At 52.3% G+C, this 27,283-nt stretch overlaps 2 protein-coding genes across 5 annotated transcripts in view; both read right to left on the bottom strand.

Moving 5' to 3' along the window:
* FIG4 (FIG4 phosphoinositide 5-phosphatase) overlaps nt 1–3,181 on the bottom strand; it is a 32,434-nt gene extending 29,253 nt beyond the window's left edge. For 3 of the 4 annotated variants that reach the window (XM_078878306.1, XM_078878308.1, XM_078878310.1), the window contains exon 1: nt 3,117–3,181. The gene's annotated coding sequence lies outside the window, so the exon portion shown is untranslated. Of the gene's footprint in view, nt 1–3,104 lie in introns of all 4 variants that reach the window. The other variant, XM_078878307.1, reaches the window with a different exon arrangement.
* A 7,204-nt stretch (nt 3,182–10,385) lies between these two features.
* On the bottom strand, nt 10,386–24,844 carry LOC144948537 (monocarboxylate transporter 10-like). The gene is made up of 7 exons (XM_078878108.1): nt 24,662–24,844; nt 16,496–16,640; nt 15,255–15,521; nt 13,238–13,394; nt 12,193–12,342; nt 11,741–11,969; nt 10,386–10,648 (listed from the first exon to the last, which is right to left on the bottom strand). The coding sequence occupies exons 1-7, from the start codon at nt 24,837–24,839 to the stop codon at nt 10,386–10,388; spliced, it is 1,389 nt and encodes a 462-aa protein (XP_078734234.1). The 5' UTR covers nt 24,840–24,844.
* Between the last annotated feature and the right edge of the window lie 2,439 nt (nt 24,845–27,283).

Raw genomic sequence — 27,283 nt, 5'->3', positions numbered from 1 at the left:
CTGCTGGGGTGGAAAGAACGTTGCCTTGGGCGCTTTCACCGAGTACTCGAGGCGTGTTCAGCCGGTGTTTCCGTGACCGCTGGGAGCCGTGTCAGCTCGGGTCACTAAACAAGAGAGCCGTGCTGGCACGGGTCACTAAACAAGAGAGCCGTGCTGGCACGGGTCACTAAACAAGAGAGCCGTGCTGGCCCAGGTCACTAAACAAGAGAGTCGTGCTGGCACGGGTCACTAAACAAGAGAGCCGTGCTGGCCCAGGTCACTAAACAAGAGAGCCGTGCTGGCACGGGTCACTAAACAAGAGAGCCGTGCTGGCCCAGGTCACTAAACAAGAGAGCCGTGCTGGCACGGGTCACTAAACAAGAGAGCCGTGCTGGCCCAGGTCACTAAACAAGAGAGCCGTGCTGGCACGGGTCACTAAACAAGAGAGCCGTGCTGGCACGGGTCACTAAACAAGAGAGTCGTGCTGGCCCAGGTCACTAAACAAGAGAGTCGTGCTGGCACGGGTCACTAAACAAGAGAGCCGTGCTGGCCCAGGTCACTAAACAAGAGAGCAGTGCTGGCACGGGTCACTAAACAAGAGAGGCGTGCTGGCCCAGGTCACTAAACAAGAGAGCCGTGCTGGCACGGGTCACTAAACAAGAGAGCCGTGCTGGCACGGGTCACTAAACAAGAGAGCCGTGCTGGCACGGGTCACTAAACAAGAGAGCCGTGCTGGCCCAGGTCACTAAACAAGAGAGCCGTGCTGGCACGGGTCACTAAACAAGAGAGTCATGCTGGCACGGGTCACTAAACAAGAGAGTCGTGCTCGCCCAGGTCACTAAACAAGAGAGTCGTGCTGGCACGGGTCACTAAACAAGAGAGCTGTGCTGGCACGGGTCACTAAACAAGAGAGCTGTGCTGGCACAGGTCACTAAACAAGAGAGCCGTGCTGGCACGGGTCACTAAACAAGAGAGCCGTGCTGGCCCAGGTCACTAAACAAGAGAGTCGTGCTGGCACGGGTCACTAAACAAGAGAGTCGTGCTGGCACGGGTCACTAAACAAGAGAGCTGTGCTGGCACGGGTCACTAAACAAGAGAGCTGTGCTGGCACGGGTCACTAAACAAGAGAGCTGTGCTGGCACGGGTCACTAAACAAGAGAGCCGTGCTGGCCCAGGTCACTAAACAAGAGAGCCGTGCTGGCACGGGTCACTAAACAAGAGAGCCGTGCTGGCACGGGTCACTAAACAAGAGAGTCGTGCTGGCCCAGGTCACTAAACAAGAGAGTCGTGCTGGCACGGGTCACTAAACAAGAGAGCCGTGCTGGCACGGGTCACTAAACAAGAGAGCCGTGCTGGCACGGGTCACTAAACAAGAGAGTCATGCTGGCCCAGGTCACTAAACAAGAGAGCCGTGCTGGCACGGGTCTCTAAACAAGAGAGCCGTGCTGGCCCAGGTCACTAAACAAGAGAGAGCCGTGCTGGCACGGGTCACTAAACAAGAGAGTCATGCTGGCACGGGTCACTAAACAAGAGAGCCGTGCTGGCACGGGTCACTAAACAAGAGAGCCGTGCTGGCACGGGTCACTAAACAAGAGAGTCATGCTGGCACGGGTCACTAAACAAGAGAGCCGTGCTGGCACGGGCCACTAAACAAGAGAGCCGTGCTGGCACGGGTCACTAAACAAGAGAGCCGTGCTGGCACGGGTCACTAAACAAGAGAGCAGTGCTGGCACGGGTCACTAAACAAGAGAGCAGTGCTGGCACGGGTCACTAAACAAGACAGCCGTGCTGGCACGGGTCACTAAACAAGAGAGCCGTGCTGGCACGGGTCACTAAACAAGAGAGCCGTGATGGCACGGGTCACTAAACAAGAGAGCCGTGCTGGCACGGGTCACTAAACAAGAGAGCCGTGCTGGCACGGGTCACTAAACAAGAGAGCCGTGCTGGCACGGGTCACTAAACAAGAGAGCCGTGCTGGCACGGGTCACTAAACAAGAGAGCCGTGCTGGCACGGGTCACTAAACAAGAGAGCCGTGCTGGCACGGGTCACTAAACAAGAGAGACGTGCTGGCACGGGTCACTAAACAAGAGAGCCGTGCTGGCAAGGGTCACTAAACAAGAGAGCCGTGCTGGCCTGGTTCACTAAACAAGAGAGCCGTGCTGGCACGGGTCACTAAACAAGAGAGACCCACGTTTCCGCGCAGCCGAGAGGAATCCTGTCACCGATAACCATGAGTGTTATTAGTAGTATTAGTATGATTGCTATTGTAAGGCGATGTCTGTCAACGCAGTATCACATCACTACTACTCATTGGTCAACGGCATTTGCCAGCAACATCAGACAATGCAGCAGCAGTGTTCGGTAGCAGTTTGATCGCCTCACCCTCCTCACCCCCCTCACCCCCCTCACCCTTACTCACCCCTATCACACTCTCACCCCTTCACCCTCCTCACCCTCATCATCCCCCTCACCCTCCTCACCCCCCCACCCCACTCACCCTCCTCACTCCACTCACCCTTCCTCACCCCCACCCCTCCTCACCCCCCACCCCTCCTCACCCTTCCTCACCCCCCTCACCCTTCCTCACCCCCCTCACCCTCCTCACCCCACTCACCCTCCTCACCCCCACCCCTCCTCACCCTCATCACCCCCTCACCCTCCTCACCCCCCTCACCCCACTCACCCTCCTCACCCCCACCCCTCCTCACCCTCATCACCCCCTCACCCTCCTCACCCCCCTCACCCCACTCACCCTTCCTCACCCCCACCCCTCCTCACCCTCATCACCCCCTCACCCTCCTCACCCCCCTCACCCCACTCACCCTCCTCACCCCCACCCCTCCTCACCCTCATCACCCCCTCACCCTCCTCACCCCCCTCACCCCACTCACCCTCCTCACCCCCACCCCTCCTCACCCTCATCACCCCCTCACCCTCCTCACCCCCCTCACCTCCTCACCCTCATCACCCCTCACCCTCCTCACCCTCCTCACCCCCCTCACCCCACTCACCCTTCCTCACCCTTCTTCACCAGAATAATATTCATCCTCACCCCCCTCCTCACCCCCCTCCTCACCCCCCTCCTCACCCCCCTCCTCACCCCCCTCCTCACCCCCCTCCTCACCCCCCTCCTCACCGGCGACGCGCAAGCCGACGCTGAGCTGCCAGACCCAAACTTCCTGTTGAGCGTGATGTCATCACACGTGACCAACACCACGTGCGCAGGAACCACGTGGGGACGGTGGGGGGGGGGTTGAAGGGGGAATATTCTGACACGTGCTGGCAACACCACGGCGCTTGTGCCAGGCTAGGTGCACTTCGAGGCCACGTGAAGTGTCGAAGGGTGACTGGTAATGACTATCCATTGCAATTTATATTTAATACATTAACATACCTGTCAACCCCTTATCAGTGCCTGTGCCTACCTTATTAGAGACCAATTCAGACCTTAGGGGTCGTCCATAAATGACGTCACGCGATTTTGGACGATTTTAGACCCCCCCCCCCCATCGTCATACGGCGTCACAACAAGTCAGACCCCCCTCAAATATGACGTCACAAAGCTCTGCCCCCCCCCCAAAGAAAAAACCATGCTTCAAATCGCTTTAAACTATTGTCATTGTAGTGCGTATTTAATGTGGCGCTGCACTCTGATGTTGTAGGAGAAAACATTTATTAAAACATCTATTTAATTAAGTAGAACGTATTGTCTATATTTATTTAAAGTTGCGCATTGTGATGTGACGTCACATTTATCAAACCGCCTCCCCCTCGTCACACATCGTCACAAATGTCTGACCACACCCCCCCCCCTCCCCCAGGTGACGTCATTTATGGACGACCCCTTGACAGCTACGCATTAACCCCTCTCTCTCTCTGGTCTTCGCACCTGATTGACTCACAAATGGGGACATCACATTTTCCCCCCACCTCTATTCAAGACCGAAACAGGAGGAGGTATTCTCCGCAACTCTGTGGCTGTCGCCTGATGATGCTGGTTGGGATTACCCGCGAAACGTCACGGTACTCGATTTGTAAATGTTGTGGGTTTACTCTCCAACACACAGGCGGTGTGATGTACTAGTAACGAATTGGCATGTTTTGTTTACGTGACAAACCTTACTAATTGGCTGTGTCGGGTGGCGGCGAGTTTTACAACGCATTTATATTTATGGATCTAACCCAAAAACTTCTTATGTCGAAAGCTGAATGGCAGGACAGACTCCAGATACCATGGGTTGACTGAGATGACTGGCATGTGCACCAACTTTAATCCAAAAAATTTGTTCACTTGCTATTTTAGCCGCCCCACATTCCGCACGTTGTTGTGAGTCGTCGCTCCTCCGCCCTCCGTTGTTGTTGGAGCGCGACTGCCTCCCATCTGCTCAGTAGCAGCGGCGTCCTTCACGAGCTTCCTCCACAGAGGCCGATCTCAACATCGCTGGTACCGGCCATCGGCAAGTTTACGAAGCTTGCTCCACATGCCTCCTGTACCACCACATCAGTCCATCTCTTGTCTAGTCCGTGCCGCGCCGTGTTTAGCCCCCTCTATCCAGCTAAACAGAAGCTGCTTGGGCATGCGGGCTACATGACGCAGTCAACGCAGCCTCGCCTGTCGGAGGTGCTCACCGATGAGACTGTCTCCAGATATTTCAATGATCCGTGAGCAACTCACACAATCCAGTCTGGTCAAGCTCAGGATGGATCCTAGGCAGGCCATCCTGAATGTAAAAGAAAATCTGGCACAGATGTCCCTTCAAAGTTCAAAGGGTTCCATGTTTCGCAAGATTAGAGAATAGAGGGAACAGCTGTAGCCACGGAGACCTGGAGCTTCGTATGGAGCGACAGGCCAGGTAGCTTCCTCAGCACTTATGCAGCCGATTAAAAAATAACGCCGCTCGACTAACTCGGAGTGAGAGACCTCTGATGCCAAACTGGAACTCATCCTGGCAAAAAAACAACCCCCAACTCCTCGGCGGTTGCCAAGTCGCTAAAGCTGTGGTGTGCTGTGAGTAAGTCCCATTGTGGGAGTGGGAGACTGGCAAAAATCAGTTGTTGCCCTCCTGGTATCATCGCAGCCACCGCAGTGGAAAACGGGGACTCTGGAAGGGTGCGAGAGGCTGGTGAGCCCCTCCAACTCAAGCACCACAAATCCACAAGGGGGGAAATAATATAAAAATATGATTGTGCTGGAGGCCCCAGGGGCAACAGGCGTCTATGACGTCTCCTGGCCAAACCACATTTGGAGGCGTTTCTCCAGAAAAAAAACATGACGATCAATTTCGTGAGCTAAATACCAATGTTGAGGTCTGTTAGCCACGACCTCCAGGGCTTCGGGACAGAGTTCCGTGCAGTCTTGCTACTCCTCCATTAAAGGCGTGCAGACTACGGTGGTTTACCTCCTACATGGCCCATAGTTCTCCATCTCGTCTTATCGTCCACGTGCGCATCTGCGGCCCGTTGGCTTTCTGGTGCGGCCCTTGGTTGCCGCCCGCGTCTTAGAGGAGTGAACGTCCAAAGTCAGGAGGTTGCGACGTTGTGAGTCTCGGACAGACGCATTCACACTGTCCCATTGCTTTCGTGCCTTTATTTTGGTGATTTCGAAAAGTTTACTGGTTTGGCCATGTTTGTTTGTTGGAGTACGGAGTAAGACTGATGGCCTTAATCTAAGTTGTCTTGTGGTTGTTGTTGTTGTTTGACTTGCATCCCACTGGGATTTTTGCACACTGCGTTGGTGTGCGGTGTTTTTTCTGCAATATTTTGCTGTTATTTCTTGGATTTTCTGTTTGCACTTAGTCACATATTCACTTTAAGATGTTTTCTTGTTCATGTTTTTGTTTTTTTGCTTGTTGCGGTTGCACCCGATTCAAGAGCCGAATGGCTCACAGGGCTATACCTAATCAATGAACTTGAAACTTGAACTTGAAACACACGCGCGCACGGTCGTCTTGCCGTCTCGTGTCGCCTTCTACCCTCGTCTCCGTGGTCACTCACGGAACCCGCTTTAGCCCGTGGCTCACCGTCCATCACGATGTGAAATCAGCTACTTGGGGTTACTCAGGGCCCAACGTTAGTGCCGGATGACCCGAGTGGCGAAAGTGACTACACACGCTACGGGCCCCGCACTTTAAAGGGCCCCGCGCTAAATGCTTTCAAGCTATCGATTCCGGTTCAGTGATTCTGCACTTGCTCTATTACTATAGTACTAAACTGCCTTCAACTTTTATGAACGATTGGGTGTTTAAGGTTAGCGATTTGTCGTATTATCTGGCTGTATAGAAAATAAAAAATAAACTTACTTTACCGTGCAAGTAAAAAAATGGTGCTTTAATATTACAATTTTTAGGGCCCCTTTATAACATACAGTATGCTACAGGCCCCGCACTATCTTAATCCGGCACTGCGCAACGTGTGGCATTATATTCAACACGCCGAGAACTTTGGTGGCTTTCAAATGAAATTTATTGTCAAAGGATTTTCACATTTCTAGCAAAAAGTACAAGAGGTTATAAACGAGCTCCTTTAAGAACATCTTCACGTAAACACCCACAGCTCAAGTGTAACGATCCCGCTGCGTGCACATGACAAGGAGGGGGTTGGAGGTAACGTTAAGCACGTGGGAAAAATGCGGCCAAGCGAGCAACAGCCTGAACACAGCCAGCCATGCAGACGTCCACAAGGCCAGACACCGCACGTGTCGTTACCACCAGTGTTGGGAATCGCTTTGAGTGGTTCCAATTGATTTATGTCGCTGATAAAAGTGAACTCCGTTATACAACCATTTCAAGCGAGTGGGCTATTTGAAGAGGGGGGGGGGGGAAACGCACTCATTTAGATAAACACATTGGTGCCATTAAAAGCTTTGCTCGCTTAGGTGGTAGTACCAATTCGTGCTAAATCTTTGCGAGTGTAAAAAAAAAATGACTGGAAAGAATGTTCCCTGTTTTCTTTCCTTCATTTACGTTTTTGTAGGATTTTTTTTATCTTGATTTGAAGCTTTCGTGACTGTAGGAATCCATACTCTTTGGTTCTTTCGGCTAAAGTCACGTAGGTATAAAATAAAACAAATCACGACGTTTCGATCGCAACAGGACGACCGTTTGTGTTGCGATCTAAACGTCGTGATTTATTTTATTTTATACCTACGTGACTTTACCGAAAGAACCAAAGAATAAGGATTTTGAATGGTTAGCTTTACAAGCATGTGGACAAACGTCGAGCATGAACGGTAAACTGTTTTTTTTTTCGTGCCATAGACAGAGGAGGCATACGACGCCGTGATTTCATTTAATTTTCATATAGAATGTGCCGGACGCAATTTGTTGCATTTCATTCTGAATTGCACCGAAGAACAGTTACCGTAACAAAAACGTAATCCGTTTACAATCAATCTGCTTTACATTTATTTACGAAGTTTAAGGCTTGGGTTTTTGGCTTGAATTCCACGTTTCACCAAGTAGAGACTTGTTGCATAAGATATTTCCACTTTTGGGGATATTGAGCTTGAAAAAGCACAAACCAGTCCAAGGCGAGAGACTACATCAGGATACGACAGCGTGGTCTGGGGGGTTGGCGGACGCCATAGCTGGGTAACAGTACCATAGCAACGCTGGGCAGTGTTGAACCAGGGATGGTTGTTTCCAAGTGGATGGACGGACACATTGAGAAAATCCAATGGCAACCTCGTGGAACAATAGCGCAGAGAGGTTTCTGAGAAGACACTTGTATAGAGATGCACAAAAGCAGCAGCAGCAGTTTGATTAGAACATAACCAGGGAATAATTACCAGCCACGCGCATAGTTCGACGGCACTCGAGGGGAGACAGAAGTGACACGGGGGTGGACTGGGTGGTGTAAGATGTGAAGAGGGGTACGGAGAAGCCTTTGACCAGCATTAGATTCTCCCAAGGGGCTTGCTGATGAATACAAGGTTATGTTGGGGGTCCTTCAGAATGGCAGTGATGGCAGCAGTGTTGAGAGATGGAGGAACCGTGCTTAATAAGGTACACGCCACGTACGATTGGTGGACTTTCACATCTTCTTCTTGGTTCTTTCGGTAAAGTCACGTAGAAGGGAAATAATAAAATAATAAAAATATAACATAATAAATTACATTGTATTTTACATTGTATTTTATGTTTTATTTTTATTATTTTATTATTTCCCTTCTACGTGACTTTACCGAAATAATAAAAATAAAACTTCATAAAATACATTGTATTTTATTATGTTATATTTGGATTATTTTATTATTTCCCTTCTACGTGACTTTACCGAAAGAACCAAGAAGATTAATCCCTGCAGTCACGAAAGCTTTAAATCGAAATCTTTCACATCTTGTCCACAGTGGTAGAAAGCATGTACACAAGTCCATGGACCAGACAGAAAGCTCTGTGTAAGAACCCTGTATCGGTTGCTGCGCAGAACAGCCCATTTATAGCTGCTTCTCGTGTGTGTGTGTATGCATGGCACAGAGAGATCACGGTTTTGTGATGGTCGTAGAAATGAGTCGAGGCACAAGAACAGACACACTCCTCAACCCACAGCTCCCCGATGGAAAATCATTGAAACGAAAAAAAAACAGAACAGAGGTGTGGATATTCACGATTGAAATTAATGGATATACAGTTATCAATGTGATGTGGCTTAACAGGATGCATTAACCAGTGTAAGTTAAAGATCCCGTGACATCATTCAAAAGAAGAGTAGGCTATGGCGCAATGGCATCATGGTCAAGATTTGGCAAGTAAAACAAAAAACGTACTTGCAAATTACACAATTAGGAAACAGCGACATATCGCCCATGGGTAAACAAATAAAACGTAATGTAATAAAATAAGTATTGTTATTTGAACGTATCAAATTGACTCATTCTCATTTTTAACAGCATTTATACCGATGCAAAAACATCTACTCAAGCGCTTAACACGGTTTGACGGAGCGTCGTGGCTACTTTGTTGAGGCACGCACCGGGCAACTTGCAGAGTTGAGTGCAACGCAAGAGGCAAGCGAGTCCAGGTGCTTTGTAGGCTAACTCAGAAGTGCTTTGAGGTAGGAAACTATTGAGGGGGGAAGGGGGGGGCATGAGACCCCCTCACTTTGCCGCTTGTAAAGTATTCCCTCGTTATTCACGAACGAGCTATCCGCGATTTTCGCTATCCACTAATCGCATCTGAAACTCTGCACGGACACCATCGAGCGATAGAGAGGGAGAAAAAGTGATGAGATAGAGTGATGAGAGAGAATGTGATGCGGTGAAGTGAAGAGATGTAGTGAAAAGATAAGGTGATGAGAGATCAAGCGATGAGTTACTTTCACATTTATTTATAATATTTGATATTTATTTTTAATTGCCAAATTTTTTTTTTGATTATGATAATTTTAACGTGTTTATTTTGCTCATTGATGTATTTAAGGTAACTCACAAAAAATGTGAGATTCACAAGCATCGTCGGAACGTATCCCTGGCAAATAATGAGGGAATACTGCAAGCATAACTCGGCAGGAATCAAGGCGATCAATTCATAACGGCCAATCCCTCATGCTCGGTTAACAGCGCATACCTCGCAATCATGAGGTGTTGAGTTCAAATCACAGTCAAGGGTCAACTCGCCCCATCATCCCCTCCGTAGGTCGATAACGTGTACACAGTACCACTTGATAGCAAATCACAGCGGTCATCTTATTGATGAGTTGGCCCTGCATCAACTGAGCAAGGAGGAGCTGCACCCTAGTAGAGTCTGCAGCTCGAATGAGGATTTACCGGCGACTAAGTATAACACTGTGCGGACGAACCTAAAGTATACGCGAAGCTCTACACTACCGTCACCGGTGTAGAGACTTGTAAACCAAACCTACCTACAGCTGAATCTACTACAAAAATGCAATCCATTAAAAAATACAAAAAGGGCTTTAAAAGCTCACAGTGCGTCTAAAAATTTCATGCCTTAAAAACAAAAAGAAAATCAGCGTCGCGCTGCGAGCCAACTGGAGCCCGGAGCGACGTAGTGTCACATCATTGCGAGGGGAACAACACGCGCAGTTGTGCGCACCATGCTACTTGCGCCCGGCACTCTTTGCGATCAGCCTGGACTCGGAGCGACGATCCCACAAACATCGGCTCATTTAAAAACATCGCGAGCTCCTGCACTGAACAACTCGACCGAATACCCACAGCGTGGGCCTGCGGGTATTTGGGATGTCAAGATGTCAAGAAACACCGTGGAATTTTTAGGCCGTACAACAAGATGATTCCAAAACAAAAATGTGGGATGAACATTAAATAGAGGTCAAACGGTTAGTGTTCTACGCGGAAACGTTTAACTCCACGACGAAAAAAATAAAACGCTTCCTTTTACCGACGATGACATTTCGCGCTGCGTTCTTAACAGAGCTCGGATTGACTTCACAGGCCGGCGGGCAGAGGAGCGTTGTCCTCGGCCGGGGATCTCAGCAGGAGCTGCCCCCTTGACCCCGCCGTGTCGCCAGCGCCCCCGGGAGTCAGCGGAGTCCCCCGCGCCCCCCCCACCTCGGGGCCCTGCTGCTCCTCCATGGACGCACGCACGGCCACGTACGGCACAAAACAGAGCACGCCGCTACCGACCAGCGGCGGCACGCCCGCCAGGTAGAAGGGGATGTCGTAGGAGCCCGTCAAGTCCCGGAGGAGACCTAGAGACAAGCAAGGTCTAGTTACGGAACCCTCGCCGCCCCAACTCACTCTCCACTCGCAAACCCCACACGCGCTTGCTCGTTCACTCACTCGCATTTATACCCGTACAAGCACAAAGACAACAATCCTCCGTGCAGCCTCTAACAGATTGTCAGGGCAAGTGCTGTTAGCAACCATCCATTGATGCCAGCAAGGCACAACGCGGGATAGTGTGGCCAGTACCACGCCCAGTTTACATCCCGCACAAAAATGCTCAAGCGAAGTCGATCTAAGGGAGGCCCACAACCAAATCAGATATTTGCTACTGATGTCAGCCATCATCAGCAATCAAATGAAGATCAAGATCAAATTAAGATTTCACTGCTGTCCATGCAAGCGCACAAATACGGAGATCCCCCCCCCCATGGAGCCTTTAACAGACTGATGGGGCAAGTGCTTTTAGCAGCATCTATGAAGGCTGGCACAGCACACACGAGGGTGAGTGGCCAACACCACGCCCGGCCACCTTCATCTCCCAAGTGCTGATGTTTACACACCACACCAGGTACTCATTTACGGTTGAGTCAACCTCAGGGAGGCCCAGGAACAGTTCAAATATTATCCAGAGCAGGAATCAAACTCTGGTCATTGAGATAATTGGTTTTTTACCCTTTTATCTGGCAACAAAACTGACACCTTTTTTACAAGGAGTCACGTTTGCATAGACCACAATACCTGCAGTCATAATGCAAACAAAAAACATAACTCTGATAATGTATGCACTGTCCTTGAAGTTGATTGGTCCACACCCGAGACAGCTTTCCTTAGAGCCTAGTCTCACATGGGTTGGCTCTAAGGACAGTGCATATATTATCAGAGTTATGTTTTTTGTTTGCATTATGGCTGCAGGTATTGTGGTCTATGCAACCATGACTCCTTGTAAAAAAAGGTGTCAGTTTGGTTGCCAGATAAAAGGGTAAAAAAAACATTTATCATATTTTTTACTGGCAAATGAGGTTCCAATGGTGTAAATGTCTGGCCATTGTGTTTGTGAGCTAACCACTACGCTACCACACGCAAGCACACGTGAGCACACACACTGCATACCTCACCTGCCACCGTAGGCCCAACGGTCATAGGCACAGACATGAGGCCCAGCACGATGCCGATGGCCTGCGAGGCGTGGTGCGGCCCCACGAGCTCGAAGCAGATGGGGGCCATTAGCGACGTGATGCAGCCGTCAAACAGCCCCATGACGATGCACACCGCCACCAGGGAACCCAGCGAGGAGCACATGGGGATGAGCGCCGACATGAGGCCCACCGCCAGGAAAGCGACGATCTGCGCGGCCCGGACACGCGTACAGGTCATGTGAGCGCGCGCGCGCGGCTCCGCGGGGCGTGCCCGGCAATGCGCGGCGCCAGATTCCTCACCGGCACCCGTAAACGACACCGCCGCATCACCGCCACAATACGATCCCTCCGCTGGCTCGCGGCGCAAGCGAGAGGCCGCGTGCGCGCGAAGGCACGGTCACGGCGTGGAGATGGCTGGCGGCGCGCGGCACCTGCAAGTAGACCTTCTTGACCCCGGGGATGATGTCCGCCAGCCAACCGAAGCCAAGGCGGCCCAGCCCAGAAGACACCGCGATGCAGATGATGAGCACGTAATCGTGCTGAGCAGCCTCCTCATCCAGGTTTTCCTTCACGTAGTTCATCTGCACTCGCCGGTACGGGCACAGCGCACGGACTGTCACGCGGCACGCCCCACGGCACGCCACATGAATCCTCGGCAATGCAGAACAGGGTATCCCGAGTACAAGTTTCAAGTTTCATTTATTTGGTTTTGCCCTGTGAGCCATTCGGCTCTTGAATCGGGTGCAACCGCAACAAACCAAAAACAAAAACATGAACAAAAAAACATCTTAAAGTGACTAGAAGGTGCCCGTAAAAATGTTTCCGGCAGGAAGCGATTGCGGTAAGATCCGCAATGCCTTCCGGAAGAAACGTGTAATAATTCAAAGGAAATATGGGGATCTCAGTGAGATCGCACCACGATGGGAGCGGCAGCGGTTGCTAGGGATGACGTCGCCACTCACACTGCAACAACCAATCAGAAGCCAGGAAGATAACCCCCCCAAGCAACACGCCTGCTGCCATGACATCGTCGCTCCGTGCAATTCAGCCGGTCTGTGGCACTGGTAAGTATATTCATTTGTAACGATAACTTTATTCACTATTAATGTCATTATTAGTGTTATAACATTAATATATCTTCTTGGTTCTTTCGGTAAAGTCACGTAGAAGGGAAATAATAAAATAATAAAAATAAAACATAATAAAATAATTCTCACGACGTTTCGGCCACAACGCAAGCAGCCGTCCTCGGGTGAAGAACAGGTCTGTCGGAAAGACAGCGTCTTGTGGCCGAAACGTCGTGAGAATGGTTGTTTTATTTTTATTATTTTATTACTTCCCTTCTACGTGACTTTACCGAAAGAACCAAGAAGATGAATCCCTGCAGTCACGAAAGCTTTCAATCGAAGGTCATCCATTACTCGTCGGGCAAGCAAACAAAACAAGAAACCGGGAGACAAATCCCCGTGAACTCACGAGGTGGACGTACGGCACAAAATATCCGAACAGGGCAATGGGGACCCCGGAGACCCAGACGCAGAACGTCTTTATTCTCAACGGAGGGCAGCGGCCACAGCCAGAGGGGGCGGCATTGGTCCGAGCCCCTTCCACATTGAGCCTGGGCATCAGGGGCCTGAACAGAGAGGGGGGCGGCGGGGGGGGGAGGTCACAGCTGGTGAGCAAGTGCACAGAGAGATCACAGCAGTGAAATGTGTCGTCAGAATCTTTGTTCGTTTAATTCCTGGGAGGGCATCCGATGGCGGTTATGAAAGTATTTTTTTTTCGACAGATGTCCAGCGGACGCGGGGGTCGTCAGAGGTTTACAACAACATGCAAATACAAGTGCATGATAGGAAATAGGAAAGCAAGTCACTCAAAATAAGTAACTAAATATAAAGTAAAGAAGTACACATTGCATAAGTGCATAAATGTCAGCCGAATTGATAGGTTACTCATAAGCCAGTTTATCGTACTGTCTGAAAATGTTAGTTGACCAAGTGTTTTATAAAGACTATCATGATCTACAGTATCAGAGGCTTTTGACAAGTCGAGGAATAGTGTACAGCAAAGTAGTGACCTTTATCCAGTTTACTGAAGAGAACATTTGACACATTATTGCTTGTGGTGGTGCAGTAATCCTCTCGAAAACCAGACTGTTTACGAGAGACCCACGACAAGTCATCACCACAGAGCAGCAGTGTCACACTTAAACTCACGACTGAATTGTATGTGCAACAAGTGAACATTATACTGGCAGGATCCTCCTGGTTACACCAGCCCACAGGGGATTATTGTGTCCGTCCGTCGTGCAGGGAGGGGCTGGGTGGGGAGGGGCTGGGTGGGGAGGGACTGGGTGGGGAGGGACTGGGTGGGGAGGGTGGGGCTGGGTGGGGGGTGGGAGGGGTGGGGCTGAGTGGGAAGGGGCTGGTCACCCCGTGGTGCCCTTATAAAACTCAACGTTTAACCTACTCACGCCGGCTTGTGCCCACCCTCACAGTCGCGCATATTTGCGGAATACACCACGCCGCCGTTGACCCTGGCCATTGACCGAGCAACCCAACGTTCCTACCAGCTCCCTCTGCAAGAATGTGTTAGATTTATATACGTTGTACATATAAGATTTATTTATGCTCTCTGCAGCTACTAAATGCATTACTTTTAACATAACAGGTAAAAGTGCAGCCCTGCAACTGCAGCTGTATGGAAAACTTCTTTCGCACCGTACATAACCAACCATGTGCTCATGCCTATGCCGGCGGAACGGCCTCTACTCATGCGAGCGGGCATTTGGTCTACTCTTCCCTGACCAGCGGTTGTATTTGGAGGTGGTGGGAGGACCCGCTCTCTACGCCACCACGTGCGACCTGCCGATTAAACCTCAATCGTGGATAATATCGGTCGCGAAAGCCTACGTGTTAAACTGATCCAACGTGGTTTCTGCAGGTACACCGATGGGTGGGGACTGGGGGGTGGTTGTAAGAAGCTTGTCCCATTGTTTCGACTTCCGTGCATAGACGGAATCAAATCTGCGACCTCTGGATTGAAATTCCAGTGCGCTGACCATTGCGCCATGACCACTAAGTACGTCAGTGAACAAGTGGAACGGTTAGGGCAGTCATAGCGCACAGCAGCAACTGTTCAAACACAGCACTTTAAGCAAAAATATTGCAATTTTCGTGAATATATTTCCTGAAAGTGGGAAGAGAGTCCCGCCGATTTGTTGAACTTTAACCTTCAGATTGTTCTGCCAGGTAATTACCGGGAGAGTGATGAACCACCTGGTCGTGAGCCGAACATGGATTTGTAAACAGGCCCCTAAGATAACACTGAACACAAATCGATTCTTGAATCGTCACAGTCCCCACCGAACCGTGGGGCTGGACGGTGGCAATCGGAATCATTTGGCCCCCCCGTTGGGGCATACAGCACGAGGAGACGCACGCGGCAACGTGGAAGGGTGCGGGGGGTGGGCGGTGGGGGGTGGGGGTCGTGCCGGTAGGCGAAACCCGCAACGATGAGCGGCAGCATGAGTGCAGCGAGCGCCTGCAGCGTGAGCACCAGCCCAAACGAGGCCAGCATGTGCTTCATGATGTAGGACAGCGCCACGGTGAACACGCTGCTGCCCGCCATTACTATGCCGTTCACCAGCCCCAGCCGGCGCTTGAAGTAGTGGCCCAGGATGACGAGCGAGGGCTGGAAGGCGAAGGCGGCACCCACGGCGAACACCACCCCGTAGGTGAGGTACAGCAGGTCCAGCTGTCTGCAGGCCGTGACCACAGAAAGCCACAATCTTTAAGCACATCTCACAGATGTCTACAAACAGCAACCACCGCACCGCCGGGTAAGAAGGCTTCAGAGTCGGGCTACGTCTGCCGAGGTCGTTTTAGAAAGCCTGCGTAGTTTACGTGAACGATGCTAATAATACGGAACTCTTGTTGATCTTTGACTCAATCACGTGGCTCTTTGGCCACAGTGGTGCTTATCCGCTCTAGCACCTACAATAAACCTGATGCGTGATCTGATCCCCCTTTTGATAATACTGTAATGAGAGCCGATGTCCGGCTCACGTGGTGATCGGCTCTGCCGGTCCTGCTCTACAGCCAATGGGGGGAGAGCCTGGGAGCATGGCCCTGGCGTGATCAAGGGAAGTCAGCTAGGACGATTGGTTCTGCTGGTCTTGGCTTCAGCCAATGGGAAGACAAGTCAGGGGCGTGGTCCCGGGAGTTGATGGGGAATCTGGAACGTTCAGCGCAGGCTATTAAGGATTGGCTGGAGCGTACCACGTGACCCAGGCATTAAATAAGGGAAGAGCCGAGGGACACGTGGTCAGACAAGGAACGAAGAGAGAGAGGGGCCACGCGCGAGCGGGGCTCCGAGTGCCACGTGGCGGTGCGTCTCTTGCGATCTGTCTGTCCACTTCCCATTGCCTGCCAACAACGGGGAGTGCTTGTGAACTGAGATAAGTAAATAAAAGGACCGATTCCACAAGCCGTCTCCAAGAGTATTATTACAATACAACAAAACAGGCATGTGCTATTAGAGAGGGGTGAGTGTGGAGGCAGAGCCATTCAATTGCAATGGTACTTCCCACTATCGAGAAAGGAAAATGAAATCCAGACACGTCAGACATACGGACCCGGGAAAGCAGCCTTACATGAAAGCACATTGAGGCAAGCAGGCTGTAGGCACGTGCGAGCGTGAAGCGCACGGACGGGGCAATGCGCGTCAACTCACTTCACAAAGGAGCTGCACAGGAGCCCAGCGAAGGCCACGGTGGCCCCACCCACGGCCGTGATGCGGCAGCCGAAGCGGCCGGTGAACAAACTCACGACCGGCGCGCACAGGAAGAGCATGCCCATGGCCAGCGCGCCCACAAACGCTGCCGGCACACCACCACCCACAGCACATGCGGTTATAGAGCGCACGGCACCGGCAATGCACGGCACAGCTAACGGCGCGCAAACATACACATAGGGCTATCCGTAGAGAGCTCGGCACACAGTGAGCAGGCTAAGATTGTTGTATGAAACATTAAACTTGTTTTGTGCAGGGTGCTTCAAAAGAATGTTAACACTTAGATGGGACTATCGTTTTTAGTGGAAAAGGAACAGATAATACACTGTAACATAACAAAAGTATGTTAATCGCTTCAAAAAGTCAGTCTCCACTTGTTCACCGTCGTTGTCAACGCGTGCCTGGAATCTTCTCCAGGTGGTCTCCAGAGCCCGGAGGCACATTTCTCATATTGTTGCAAATTCTCAGAAGCGTTAACATTTTTTTGAAGCGCCCTGTATATGCCACATTAGTTGCATTGTTTGTGTTAACACTTTGGACCCTATGGTTGTATTTTATTGTACCGATGTTTGCTGTTATTTGCCATTTCTCGCTCGTGGCATCGTTGGTCCCGGCTACCGGCCAACATCTCTTCGTGTGCCATCTTTGGAAGCCCAGTTCCTTTTCTTGACGACGCCACCTCGAAATTGCGCTTCTGCTGTTCTCCGTTCTCTGGCCCACATGCCCCCTTTTTAAATCCTTTATATTAAGTTCGCTTGCTTGCTTAGGACCGTGCAAATCTTTCGGTCGTTTTTAACCCACTTCCCGTGATCCAATCGAGCTGATATTTTCCACACAGACTCGTTGTGCGTGACAATTAATGTTCGTGAGAAAAAAATTCCAAAATGTTACACTTTTTAGGACAAAAATATTAGATTTAATAACCAATTGCTTAATGGTGCAATGCAATCATCTGACCCATAGGTGGCAGCCATCTCAAGCCAGAGGACGAGAGGACTCTAGCCGCCACGCATATAAAGGATTTAGAGTGAAAAACTTTGTTTTTACGGGTTATACTTGTTTCTCTCTCTCAGTGCGACTCAATCGAAGCTGCCATCTCTCCCCCACGCATCGTCGTGCACTGCTTCGGCTTATGCTTCGTATCCATTCCCCCTTGTGGGCCCGCCCACTGGCTCCATAAATGAACTGGAACAGGTTCTGAACAAAATTCAGAGGGGGTTTGTTGCACAAATAGGAATAGAGTTTAACAGATTTTTTTATACTCTTAGGTTTTTTCGGTAAAGTCACGTAGGTAAAATTAAAAATTAATAAAATGATGGAAATAACAATAGAAATAAAATAATAAATCACGACGTTTCGGGCGCAACACAAGCGCCCGTCATCAGGTGGCACAACCTCAGCAAGAAACAATTGCTGAAGTGGGCAGAAACGTCGTGATTTATGATTGTATTTATATTATTTATAATACTTTATTATTTATTTGTATTATTTCTTTTTAATTTGACATACGTGGCTTTACCGAAAAAAACTAAGAGTATGAATCCTTGCAGTCACGAAAGCTTCAAATCTAGAAAGATGTTTTTTATATGTATAAAAAATGTTGTTTTCTTAACCAGAACATTTTTCAAAGGTTTACATTTTCCTCTGGATTTTGGAGTAGCCAGACGGTTTTCAAATGATGCCAGAATTGTTGCGACGCATACCTGTCGTTACTAAGGCCCTGTGAAACACAGGTAACCCTCGATTTACAAATACGGATGCATAGGTAAAAAAAAACCGCGTAAAAGAAATTTAATAAAAATAATATTTTATACGCAAAAATTAAGGAGGCGTTTCAGAGTTCAGAAAGTAATTCAAACGCTACTCCTAGCCTATCAAAAAAAAACACCAAACTATTTTTTATTTCACCAGGTAATGCTACATAGCACTTTTTGCAGAAGCGACTTGGCTATCACAAATGTCAGCTCAACGAAGTGGCTTATCACGTGGAAATTTCTAGCAGCCAAATACTCTGAACGCAAGTTTATAAATGTGGAGGGGAAAACCGGAGGACCCAGACAAAACTCCACGTGTCCACGGGGAGAACACGCAAACTCCAAATATAAAGCAGGCTTCAGGGTAGGGATCAAACCCACGAACCCCTGTATACTAGTCGAGATAGTTAACATCTCCTAGCCACCCTTACACCCGTACTTTTCACAATAAAAAATAATCATAAAACAACAAATATTAGAACAATTGAATAATCAGTATCTTAAAACATTAATAATTAACCGTTTCAGGGAACTCACCAAACGATATACATGTTCATCTTCTTGGTTCTTTCGGTAAAGTCATGTAGAAGGGAAGTAATAAAATAATAAAAATAAAACATAATAAAAGAATTCTCACGACGTATCGGCCACAACGTAAGCAGCCATTTCAGACGCTGTCTCCCCGACAGACCTGGTCTTCACCTGAGGACGGCTGCTTGCGTTGTGGCCGAAACGTCGTGAGAATTATTTTATTATGTTTTATATTTATTATTTTATTATTTCCTTTTCTACATGACTTTACCGAAAGAACCAAGAAGATGAATGCCTGCAGTCACGAACGCTTTAAATCGAATGCAGGGGTCCTCAACCCCAGGGCCACAGACCGGTACCGGTCCACAGCAGGAGGTGAGAGCGGTGAGTCCGTGTGTGTACACACTCTACACACCGCATAGTGGTGAGCGGTGAGTCCGTGTGTGTACACACTCTACACACCGCATAGTGGTGAGCGGTGAGTCCGTGTGTGTACACTCTACACACCGCATAGTGGTGAGCCCGTGTGTGTACACACTCTACACACCGCATAGTGGTGAGCGGTGAGTCCGTGTGTGTACACAATCTACACACCGCATCGTGGTGAGCGGTGAGTCCGTGTGTGTACACACTCTACACACCGCATAGTGGTGAGCGGTGAGTCCGTGTGTGTGCACACTCTACACACCGCATAGTGGTGAGCGGTGAGTCCGTGTGTGTACACACTCTACACACCGCATAGTGGTGAGCGGTGAGTCCGTGTGTGTACACACTCTACACACCGCATCGTGGTGAGCGGTGAGTCCGTGTGTGTGCACACTCTACACACCGCATAGTGGTGAGCGGTGAGTCCGTGTGTGTGCACACTCTACACACCGCATAGTGGTGAGCGGTGAGTCCGTGTGTGTGCACACTCTACACACCGCATAGTGGTGAGCAGTGAGTCCGTGTGTGTGCACACTCTACACACCGCATAGTGGTGAGCGGTGAGTTCGTGTGTGTACACACTCTACACACCGCATAGTGGTGAGCGGTGAGTCCATATGTGTACACACTCTACACACCGCATCGTGGTGAGCGGTGAGTCCGTGTGTGTACACACTCTACACACCGCATAGTGGTGAGCGGTGAGTCCGTGTGTGTACACACTCTACACACCGCATCGTGGTGAGCGGTGAGTCCGTGTGTGTACACACTCTACACACCGCATAGTGGTCAGCGGTGAGTCCGTATGTGTACACACTCTACACACCGCATAGTGGTGAGCGGTGAGTCCGTGTGTGTACACACTCTACACACCGCATAGTGGTGAGCGGTGAGTCCGTGTGTGTACACACTCTACACACCGCATAGTGGTGAGCGGTGAGTCCGTGTGTGTACACACTCTACACACCGCATAGTGGTGAGCGGTGAGTCCGTGTGTGTACACACTCTACACACCGCATAGTGGTGAGCGGTGAGTCCGTGTGTGTACACACTCTACACACCGCATAGTGGTGAGCGGTGAGTCCGCGTGTGGCCCGCCCCCATTATTTTATTGACCACTTCCGTCCGTGCCTCTTTCCCGCACTGCGCACTCGTCTCAGTCACAGTGTTGGTAAGCCCACAAGCTCTAGCCCCTAGTAGCCGCAATGAGTAAAAAACAAACGTCGCTGGAGAGCTTCTTTGAAAAGGGGGAAAGACCCAATGATGAAACCCCCCCCCCACCCCCGGTCCATGAAAAAATTGTCTTCCACAAAACCGGTACCTGGTGCCAAAAAGGTTGGGGACCGCTGTTGTAATGGACTTGCAAGGCGATGCGGAGACGTTACTGTTGTACCTCACAGATACCACGACCCTGTCGCGGGTGGATGATACAGCCTCCTGGGTCGTTCTTGTTTGACCTCACGGCGCTTGTCAAGTGAAATTCCATTCACGTGGAAATTCGATTTCGTCAAATCGCAAAGTGTTCGTGCTTTGTCAATTGTGTAAAACATGAAAATGCCGTAAAAGCTAAATGTTCGTAAATCGAGGGATACCTGCACAGTAAAACAGGATGGCATCTTCCTCTCTCTATCACAAGCCGATGGCTTCCCTCTGGCTCCACAGGCATCGGCCAGGGTCCAACGTAGCCGTGGAACTGCACAACGTTGGCATGCAAAGGGCCCCCTAATCTCCCAAAATCCACTGCCACTCACTGCGACTGGAAGTTGCTTAATGTGAGTAATGCACTCAGGAATCTGACCCAATTAAAACCATAATTTCCAAACAATCACTCACTGTCGACAGAGCCACGCACAGTAATTGGCAATAATGCACATGTGGTGCGGACCACGGCACAATGCCAACAATCTATCGTTACACTTTAACAAAACGAAACATTCCTCTGCCCACCACCACTTAAAAAGGCGCTAAAACATAACAGCGGCTTTGTTGGTTACAGTGGGAGGGGGCGGGTTGAATCATCTCTCAACCCGACATCCAGCCGAATCTCGCCCAACCCAGCTCCCAGTTCCACCGAAAGTCCTGGCGTGACCCGAGTGAGCCCGGAAACCCTCACGCACCCAGCCGCACGACAGCCAAAGCCGGGTCAACACACTGTGGGACATCTATGAGCTCGAACCAATGTTCCTCTCATCTTCGTTCTTACATTGCTGCAATTTGCATGGTTATGCGTCACCACTTGCTTGAAAATCAGACGATCTTTGTTTCTAGAGTTCCCACCTGGTTAAAGATAAATTAACCTCAAAAGCGTGTTCAGAACCCACGTACAGTACTGTTAAGTTGTTTAACGCTGCACTTTACTTTGTTACTCTACAACCTTAAATGTTGCAATTTTCCCCAAGTCTGCCGTGCAGAAGAGACATCTGGCCTCAATGGGCTCTTCATCACATTCAACCTCAGCCATGACCTCTATCCACTGTTGGTGCCCCCAAGCCGTCGCCATATAATCACAGTCCTGTGATGCAAAAGTCCACTTAGCTCCTGCTCACGGGCCGATTTCATTGCTCCATCTCTGCAGTGGAACGGTTCTTTCGGGCGAGGTCCTGCTTTGCCACTTCGTAAATAATCTCTCCCACCCACCGTCCCCTCCTAGCGGTGTATCCTGCAGTTAGAATTATATCTATAACCAGTGGATATCATCTAATCCAGACCTACCTCTTTGTTTCACACTATTTCCAAGCGTGCATCTCTCCACTCTTGTTGGCACATATTTCATTCACCTTGCAAATACATGCCCGTGTTTCTGATCTAATAAGTCACAGTAGGCAACATGCGCCGATGACATACCTTGGACATATTGCCATGCAGATGCTTTTCATCAAGTTCTGTTTTTCCCAAAACCAACTCATCACACACTCCCGCCCAGCTCCAATTCATCATCATCAGGACTCCCCGTGTAAAGGAACGGACATAGGGACTGCAGCCTTGAACAATGCTCGTGTTGACTGTCAACAGAGTTCAACAATTAAAACCACATCTGGGTGCATGTGGCGTGTTCTCGTCTAGTGCAGCAGTAGCCAATAGAAAAGTCCCAAATGTGAAGCACCAGCATTATAATAACATTATTATGAATACAGTTTGACGGCAGAGATCTCCTGCATTCCACTGGGATGGCACATTCCCCAAACATGGTCAAGGTGCATCCACGCAATTTATTTTTCTGTGTTTTACCAGATAAGGCCCACTGAGTTGTACAGCTCTTTTTTCAGAAGTGAACTGGCCACAAATGATAAATCACCAAAGTGGCTAATCGTCGTGTGGAAATTTATAGCAGCCAAAGACTCTAAACGCATGTTTCTAAATATGGAGGGAAAAAGCGGAGGACCCGGAGAAAAATCCACGCGACCACGTGGAAACAGAGATACGCAAACTCCAAATATACAGCAGCAGGCGTCTGGGTCGGGATCGAACCCACGACCTCCTGCATACCAGGCGAGGTAGTCAACATCTCCTAGCCACCGTGATGATGAGAGAGAGACACGCAAACTCCAAATATACAGCAGGTGTCAGGGTCGGGAACGAACCCACGACCTCCTGCATACCAGGCGACGTAGTTAACATCTCCTAGCCACCGTGATGATGATGATGAGAGAGACGCAAACTCCAAATATACAGCAAGCGTCTGGGTCGGGATCGAACCCACGACCTCCTGTATACCAGGCGAGGTAGTTAACATCTCCTAGCCACCGTGATGATGATGAGAGAGACGCAAACTCCAAATATACAGCAAGCGTCTGGGTCGGGATCGAACCCACGACCTCCTGCATACCAGGCGAGATAGCTAACATCTCCTAGCCACGGTGGCGCCCTTTGCTTGCTCACGCCACTGCGAAGGGAAAGGTCTCCACTGGAGGAGGGTAGAATCTGGGTCAAGCGCTCCGGAGTTTTGAAGGTTAAAGTTTAACAAACCGGCCGGACTCTCATCCCACGTTCAGGAAATATATTAACCGAAAATTGTAAGTATCAATGTTTTTTGCTTAAAGTGCGAATTGGACCCATTAACTCTTCCCCCCAATTCTAGATTTGAAGCTTTCGTGACTGCAAGGATTCATACTCTTTGGTCTTTTCGGTAAAGTCACGTGGGTAAAAAAATAAAATCTATGAAAAACAACTAAATGAAATCACGACGTTTCGGGGCGCAAACACAAGCGTCCTTCTTCAGGGGGGGGGACAACATAGTGAAAGCACAACCGCTTAAGTGTGTTACTGTGTGTCACTTAAGTGTGTCACTGTGTGTCACTTAACTGTGTCACTTAAGTGTCACTTAAGTGTGTCACTTAAGCAGTTGTGCTTTCGCTACGTTGAAGAAGGACGCTTGTGTTGTGCCCGAAACGTCGCGATTTAATTTAGTTGTTTAGTGTTTTAAACTGCCGTGCCGGGAGATAGAACCGAACTGGCGACACGTGTATACATGTGATATGAATGTCCAAATGCTGGTGCCACTTTGTCAGGATAATCATGTGCGGCCAAGTTCCTTCTAAAGAATAAGTTACTAATACCTCAGCTGGGGTTTGTCTGGTAGGATGGAGATGGTTTAGTTCTATTGGTACGTGTTGTGTTCGGGTGATTTGTTTACCATTGTTGTAATTTGCACAACTATCACGTGTTTGAATTGATTGTTGTTGTAACGTTCTCACCCCGGCCCGACACATCGGATTCCTCCTGAATAAGTAAATATTATGATTCTGATATGGATTGCAAATACAGATGTACCGACGATGAACACCACCCACAGGCAGGAGAGAAGACAAGAGTCTCGCGTGGAAAAGTTCAGTGGCCCCCCCCCCACCAGGTGAGCGACCCCCAACACCCCCCAAGTGAACGAGCCCCCCCCCCCACCACTCACAACCCCCCCCCCACCACTCACACCCCCCCCACCAACCACAACCCCCCCCACCACTCACCCCCCCCACCACCACCACCCCCCCCCCCCCCCCCACCACTCACACCCCCCCACCACTCACACCCTCCCCCCCACCACTCACACCCACTCCCACCACTCACACTCCCCCCCACCACTCACACCACTCCCCCCCCCCACCACCCCCCCCACCGCCCCCCCTCCCCCACCACCCCCCCCACCACTCACACCCCCCCCACCACTCCCCCCCCACCACTCACACCACCCCCTACCCACTCACCCCCCCCACCACTCACACCCCCCCCCCCCACCACTCACACCCCCCCACCACCCCCCCCCCACCACCCCCCCACCCCTCACCCCCCCCACCCCCCCACCACTCACCCCCCCCACCACCCCCCCCCCCACCACCCCCACCCCCCCCACCCACCACCCCCCCACCCACCACACCCCCCCCCCACCACCCCCCCCACTCACACGCCTTGCTGCTGCTGCCGCCGTCGCCCCCGAACTGCAGCAGGGGGCGAGGAAGAGGATCCCGAACGAGTTGTGGATGCCGAAGATGGCCCCGTTGCCCACATGGAGGCGACCATGACCACCCAGCCAAACCCTCCCTCCGGCGGCTCGAAGTCGCAGGCCGCCCCAAGTTGCCCATCGCTCCCCCCCTCTCCTCCCCCCTCCTCCTGCTGCTCCTGCTGCTCCTGCTGCTGCTGTTTCCCCTCAACGTTGTCCAGTCGTCTTCTGCACGATCCGCGCCCGGCGGCGGCTGCTGCTGCTGCTGCTGGTGGTGGTGGCGGTCACCGTCGACTTGCTCGAGGTCGATGCCGGCCACCGGGACGCCATCATCTCCATGACGACGGCACGGGCTCGTCATCTTCTCCGGGCATCTCCCGTTGCCTGGCGACTGCTCCGAGTCGATGTCCTTCAAGTCGCCGTCGTCGTCGTCAGTCCGCTGGCTCCGCGGCGTGCTCAGCAGGGGCACGGCCACCAGCGTGTGACGACGGGCAGTCCTGGCGGAGTGAGGGGGCAGGGGGGGGCAGGGAGGGGGGCAGCGAGGGGGGCAAGGAGGGGGGGCAACGAGGGGGCAGGGAGGGGGGCAGAGGGGGGCAGGGAGGGGGGCAGGGGGGAGCAGGGAGGGGGGCAAGGAGGGGGGCAACGAGGGGGCAGGGAGGGGGGCAGCGAGGGGGGCAGGGAGGGGGGCAGGGAGGGGGGCAGGGGGGGGCAGGGAGGGGGCAGGGGGGGCAGGGAGGGGAGCAGGGAGGGGGGCAGGGGGGGGGGCAGGGGGGGGGCAGGGGGGAGGCAGGGGAGGGGCAGTGAGGGGGGCAGTGAGGGGGGCAGTGAGGGGGCCAGGAAGGGGGGCGGGAGGGGGGCAGTGAGGGGGGCAGCGAGGGGGGCACGGGGGCAGAGTCACTGGGAGAGTACGGGCATGGACAAGGGGAGCGATGGGGGTGATGGTGGGGGGATGAGACCACTTTGGGAGACACGTGGAGAGACAGGGAGTGGGGAGTTAGTGCCGCCGCCGCCGCCTGAAGTTGCAACAACGCGAGCCGTGCCGATGTATTCCCACGATCGATGCGAGTTAATCGATGATCGTCGATCGCACGCACGAGCGCCAACTAGTTATCACCACGGCACAAAGGCTCCGTTCCTCGTCAGACGGCGATCGGAGCCGCTGAGGAAGGGGCGCGCAGCCCTCGAGCGCTGCCGGCTTGAGGGATGTCCGACCCGGGGGGGGGGGTGGTGGTGGGGGGCTTCGTAGACTCACACGGGGACGGAGAGACGGGGAACAACGTGGGGGGGGGGGTGGTGGGTGGGAGATGAGGTGGGGTAGGGGGGCTCGGAGTGGGAGACGAGAATGGAGCTGGGGAGGAACATTGACATTGTCTTTAATCGGGCAGCAAGGAGCCCCAAGTAAGTTGTTAGGCTCGAGGAGGAGAGAGAAGGGGAGAGGAGAGGGGAGAGGAGAGAGGGGAGAGACCGCAGCTCACCGCGGCAGACATCGCGGCGCCTCTCCTCCACCCCGCGGCTCGCTCCGCCACGCAGCCGCAGCGAGGAGGAGACAGCGCGCGCCGCTCATTGGTCGCGCCGAGTCACGTGGGCACGCGCGCGACAGGTTACTTCCCGGAAGTGAGGGGCTCCACGTGGGGGGGGGGGATCGGCGCGCGGGGGTGGGGCGGGGAGGGGGGATAGGGAGACAGGTGGGGGGGGGGGGTAACAGGGACACGGGGGGGACAGGGAGACGGGGTGGGGGGGGAGACGGGGGGGGGGGGGTGGAGAGGCGGGGGGGGGACAGGGAAACGGGGGGGGGGGGACAGGGAAACGGGGGGGGGGACAGGGAAACGGGGGGGGGGGCAGGGAACGGGGGGGGGGGGCAGGGAAACGGGGGGGGGGGCAGGGAAACGGGGGGGGGGGGGCAGGGAAACGGGGGGGGGGGGGCAGGGAAACGGGGGGGGGGGGACAGGGAAACGGGGGGGGGGAACAGGGAAACGGGGGGGGGGCAGGGAAACGGGGGGGGGGGACAGGGAAACGGGGGGGGGGCAGGGAAACGGGGGGGGGGGACAGGGAAACGGGGGGGGGACAGGGAAACGGGGGGGGGGGGGACAGGGAAACGGGGGGGGGGCAGGGAAACGGGGGGGGGGACAGGGAAACGGGGGGGGGCAGGGAAACGGGGGGGTGGGGACAGGGAAACGGGGGGGGGGACAGGGAAACGGGGGGGGGGGACAGGGGAAACGGGGGGGGGGGCAGGGAAACGGGAGGGGGGGGCAGGGAAACGGGGGGGGACAGGGAAACGGGGGGGGGGGGACAGGGAAACGGGGGGGGGGCAGGGAAACGGGGGGGGGGCAGGGAAACGGGGGGGGGGACAGGGAAACGGGGGGGGGGGGACAGGGAAACGGGGGGGGGGCAGGGAAACGGGGGGGGGGACAGGGAAACGGGGGGGGGACAGGGAAACGGGGGGGGGGGACAGGGAAACGGGGGGGGGGCAGGGAAAACGGGGGGGGGGGCAGGGAAACGGGGGGGGGGGGGACAGGGAAACGGGGGGGGGGGCAGGGAAACGGGGGGGGGGCAGGGAGACGAGGGTGGGAGAGCAGTCGCGTGCTA

This window comes from Lampetra fluviatilis, chromosome 50 (genome assembly GCF_964198595.1).
Source record: "Lampetra fluviatilis chromosome 50, kcLamFluv1.1, whole genome shotgun sequence".
NCBI classification, from domain to species: domain Eukaryota; kingdom Metazoa; phylum Chordata; class Hyperoartia; order Petromyzontiformes; family Petromyzontidae; genus Lampetra; species Lampetra fluviatilis.
This window is presented reverse-complemented; position numbering and strand designations above follow the sequence as displayed.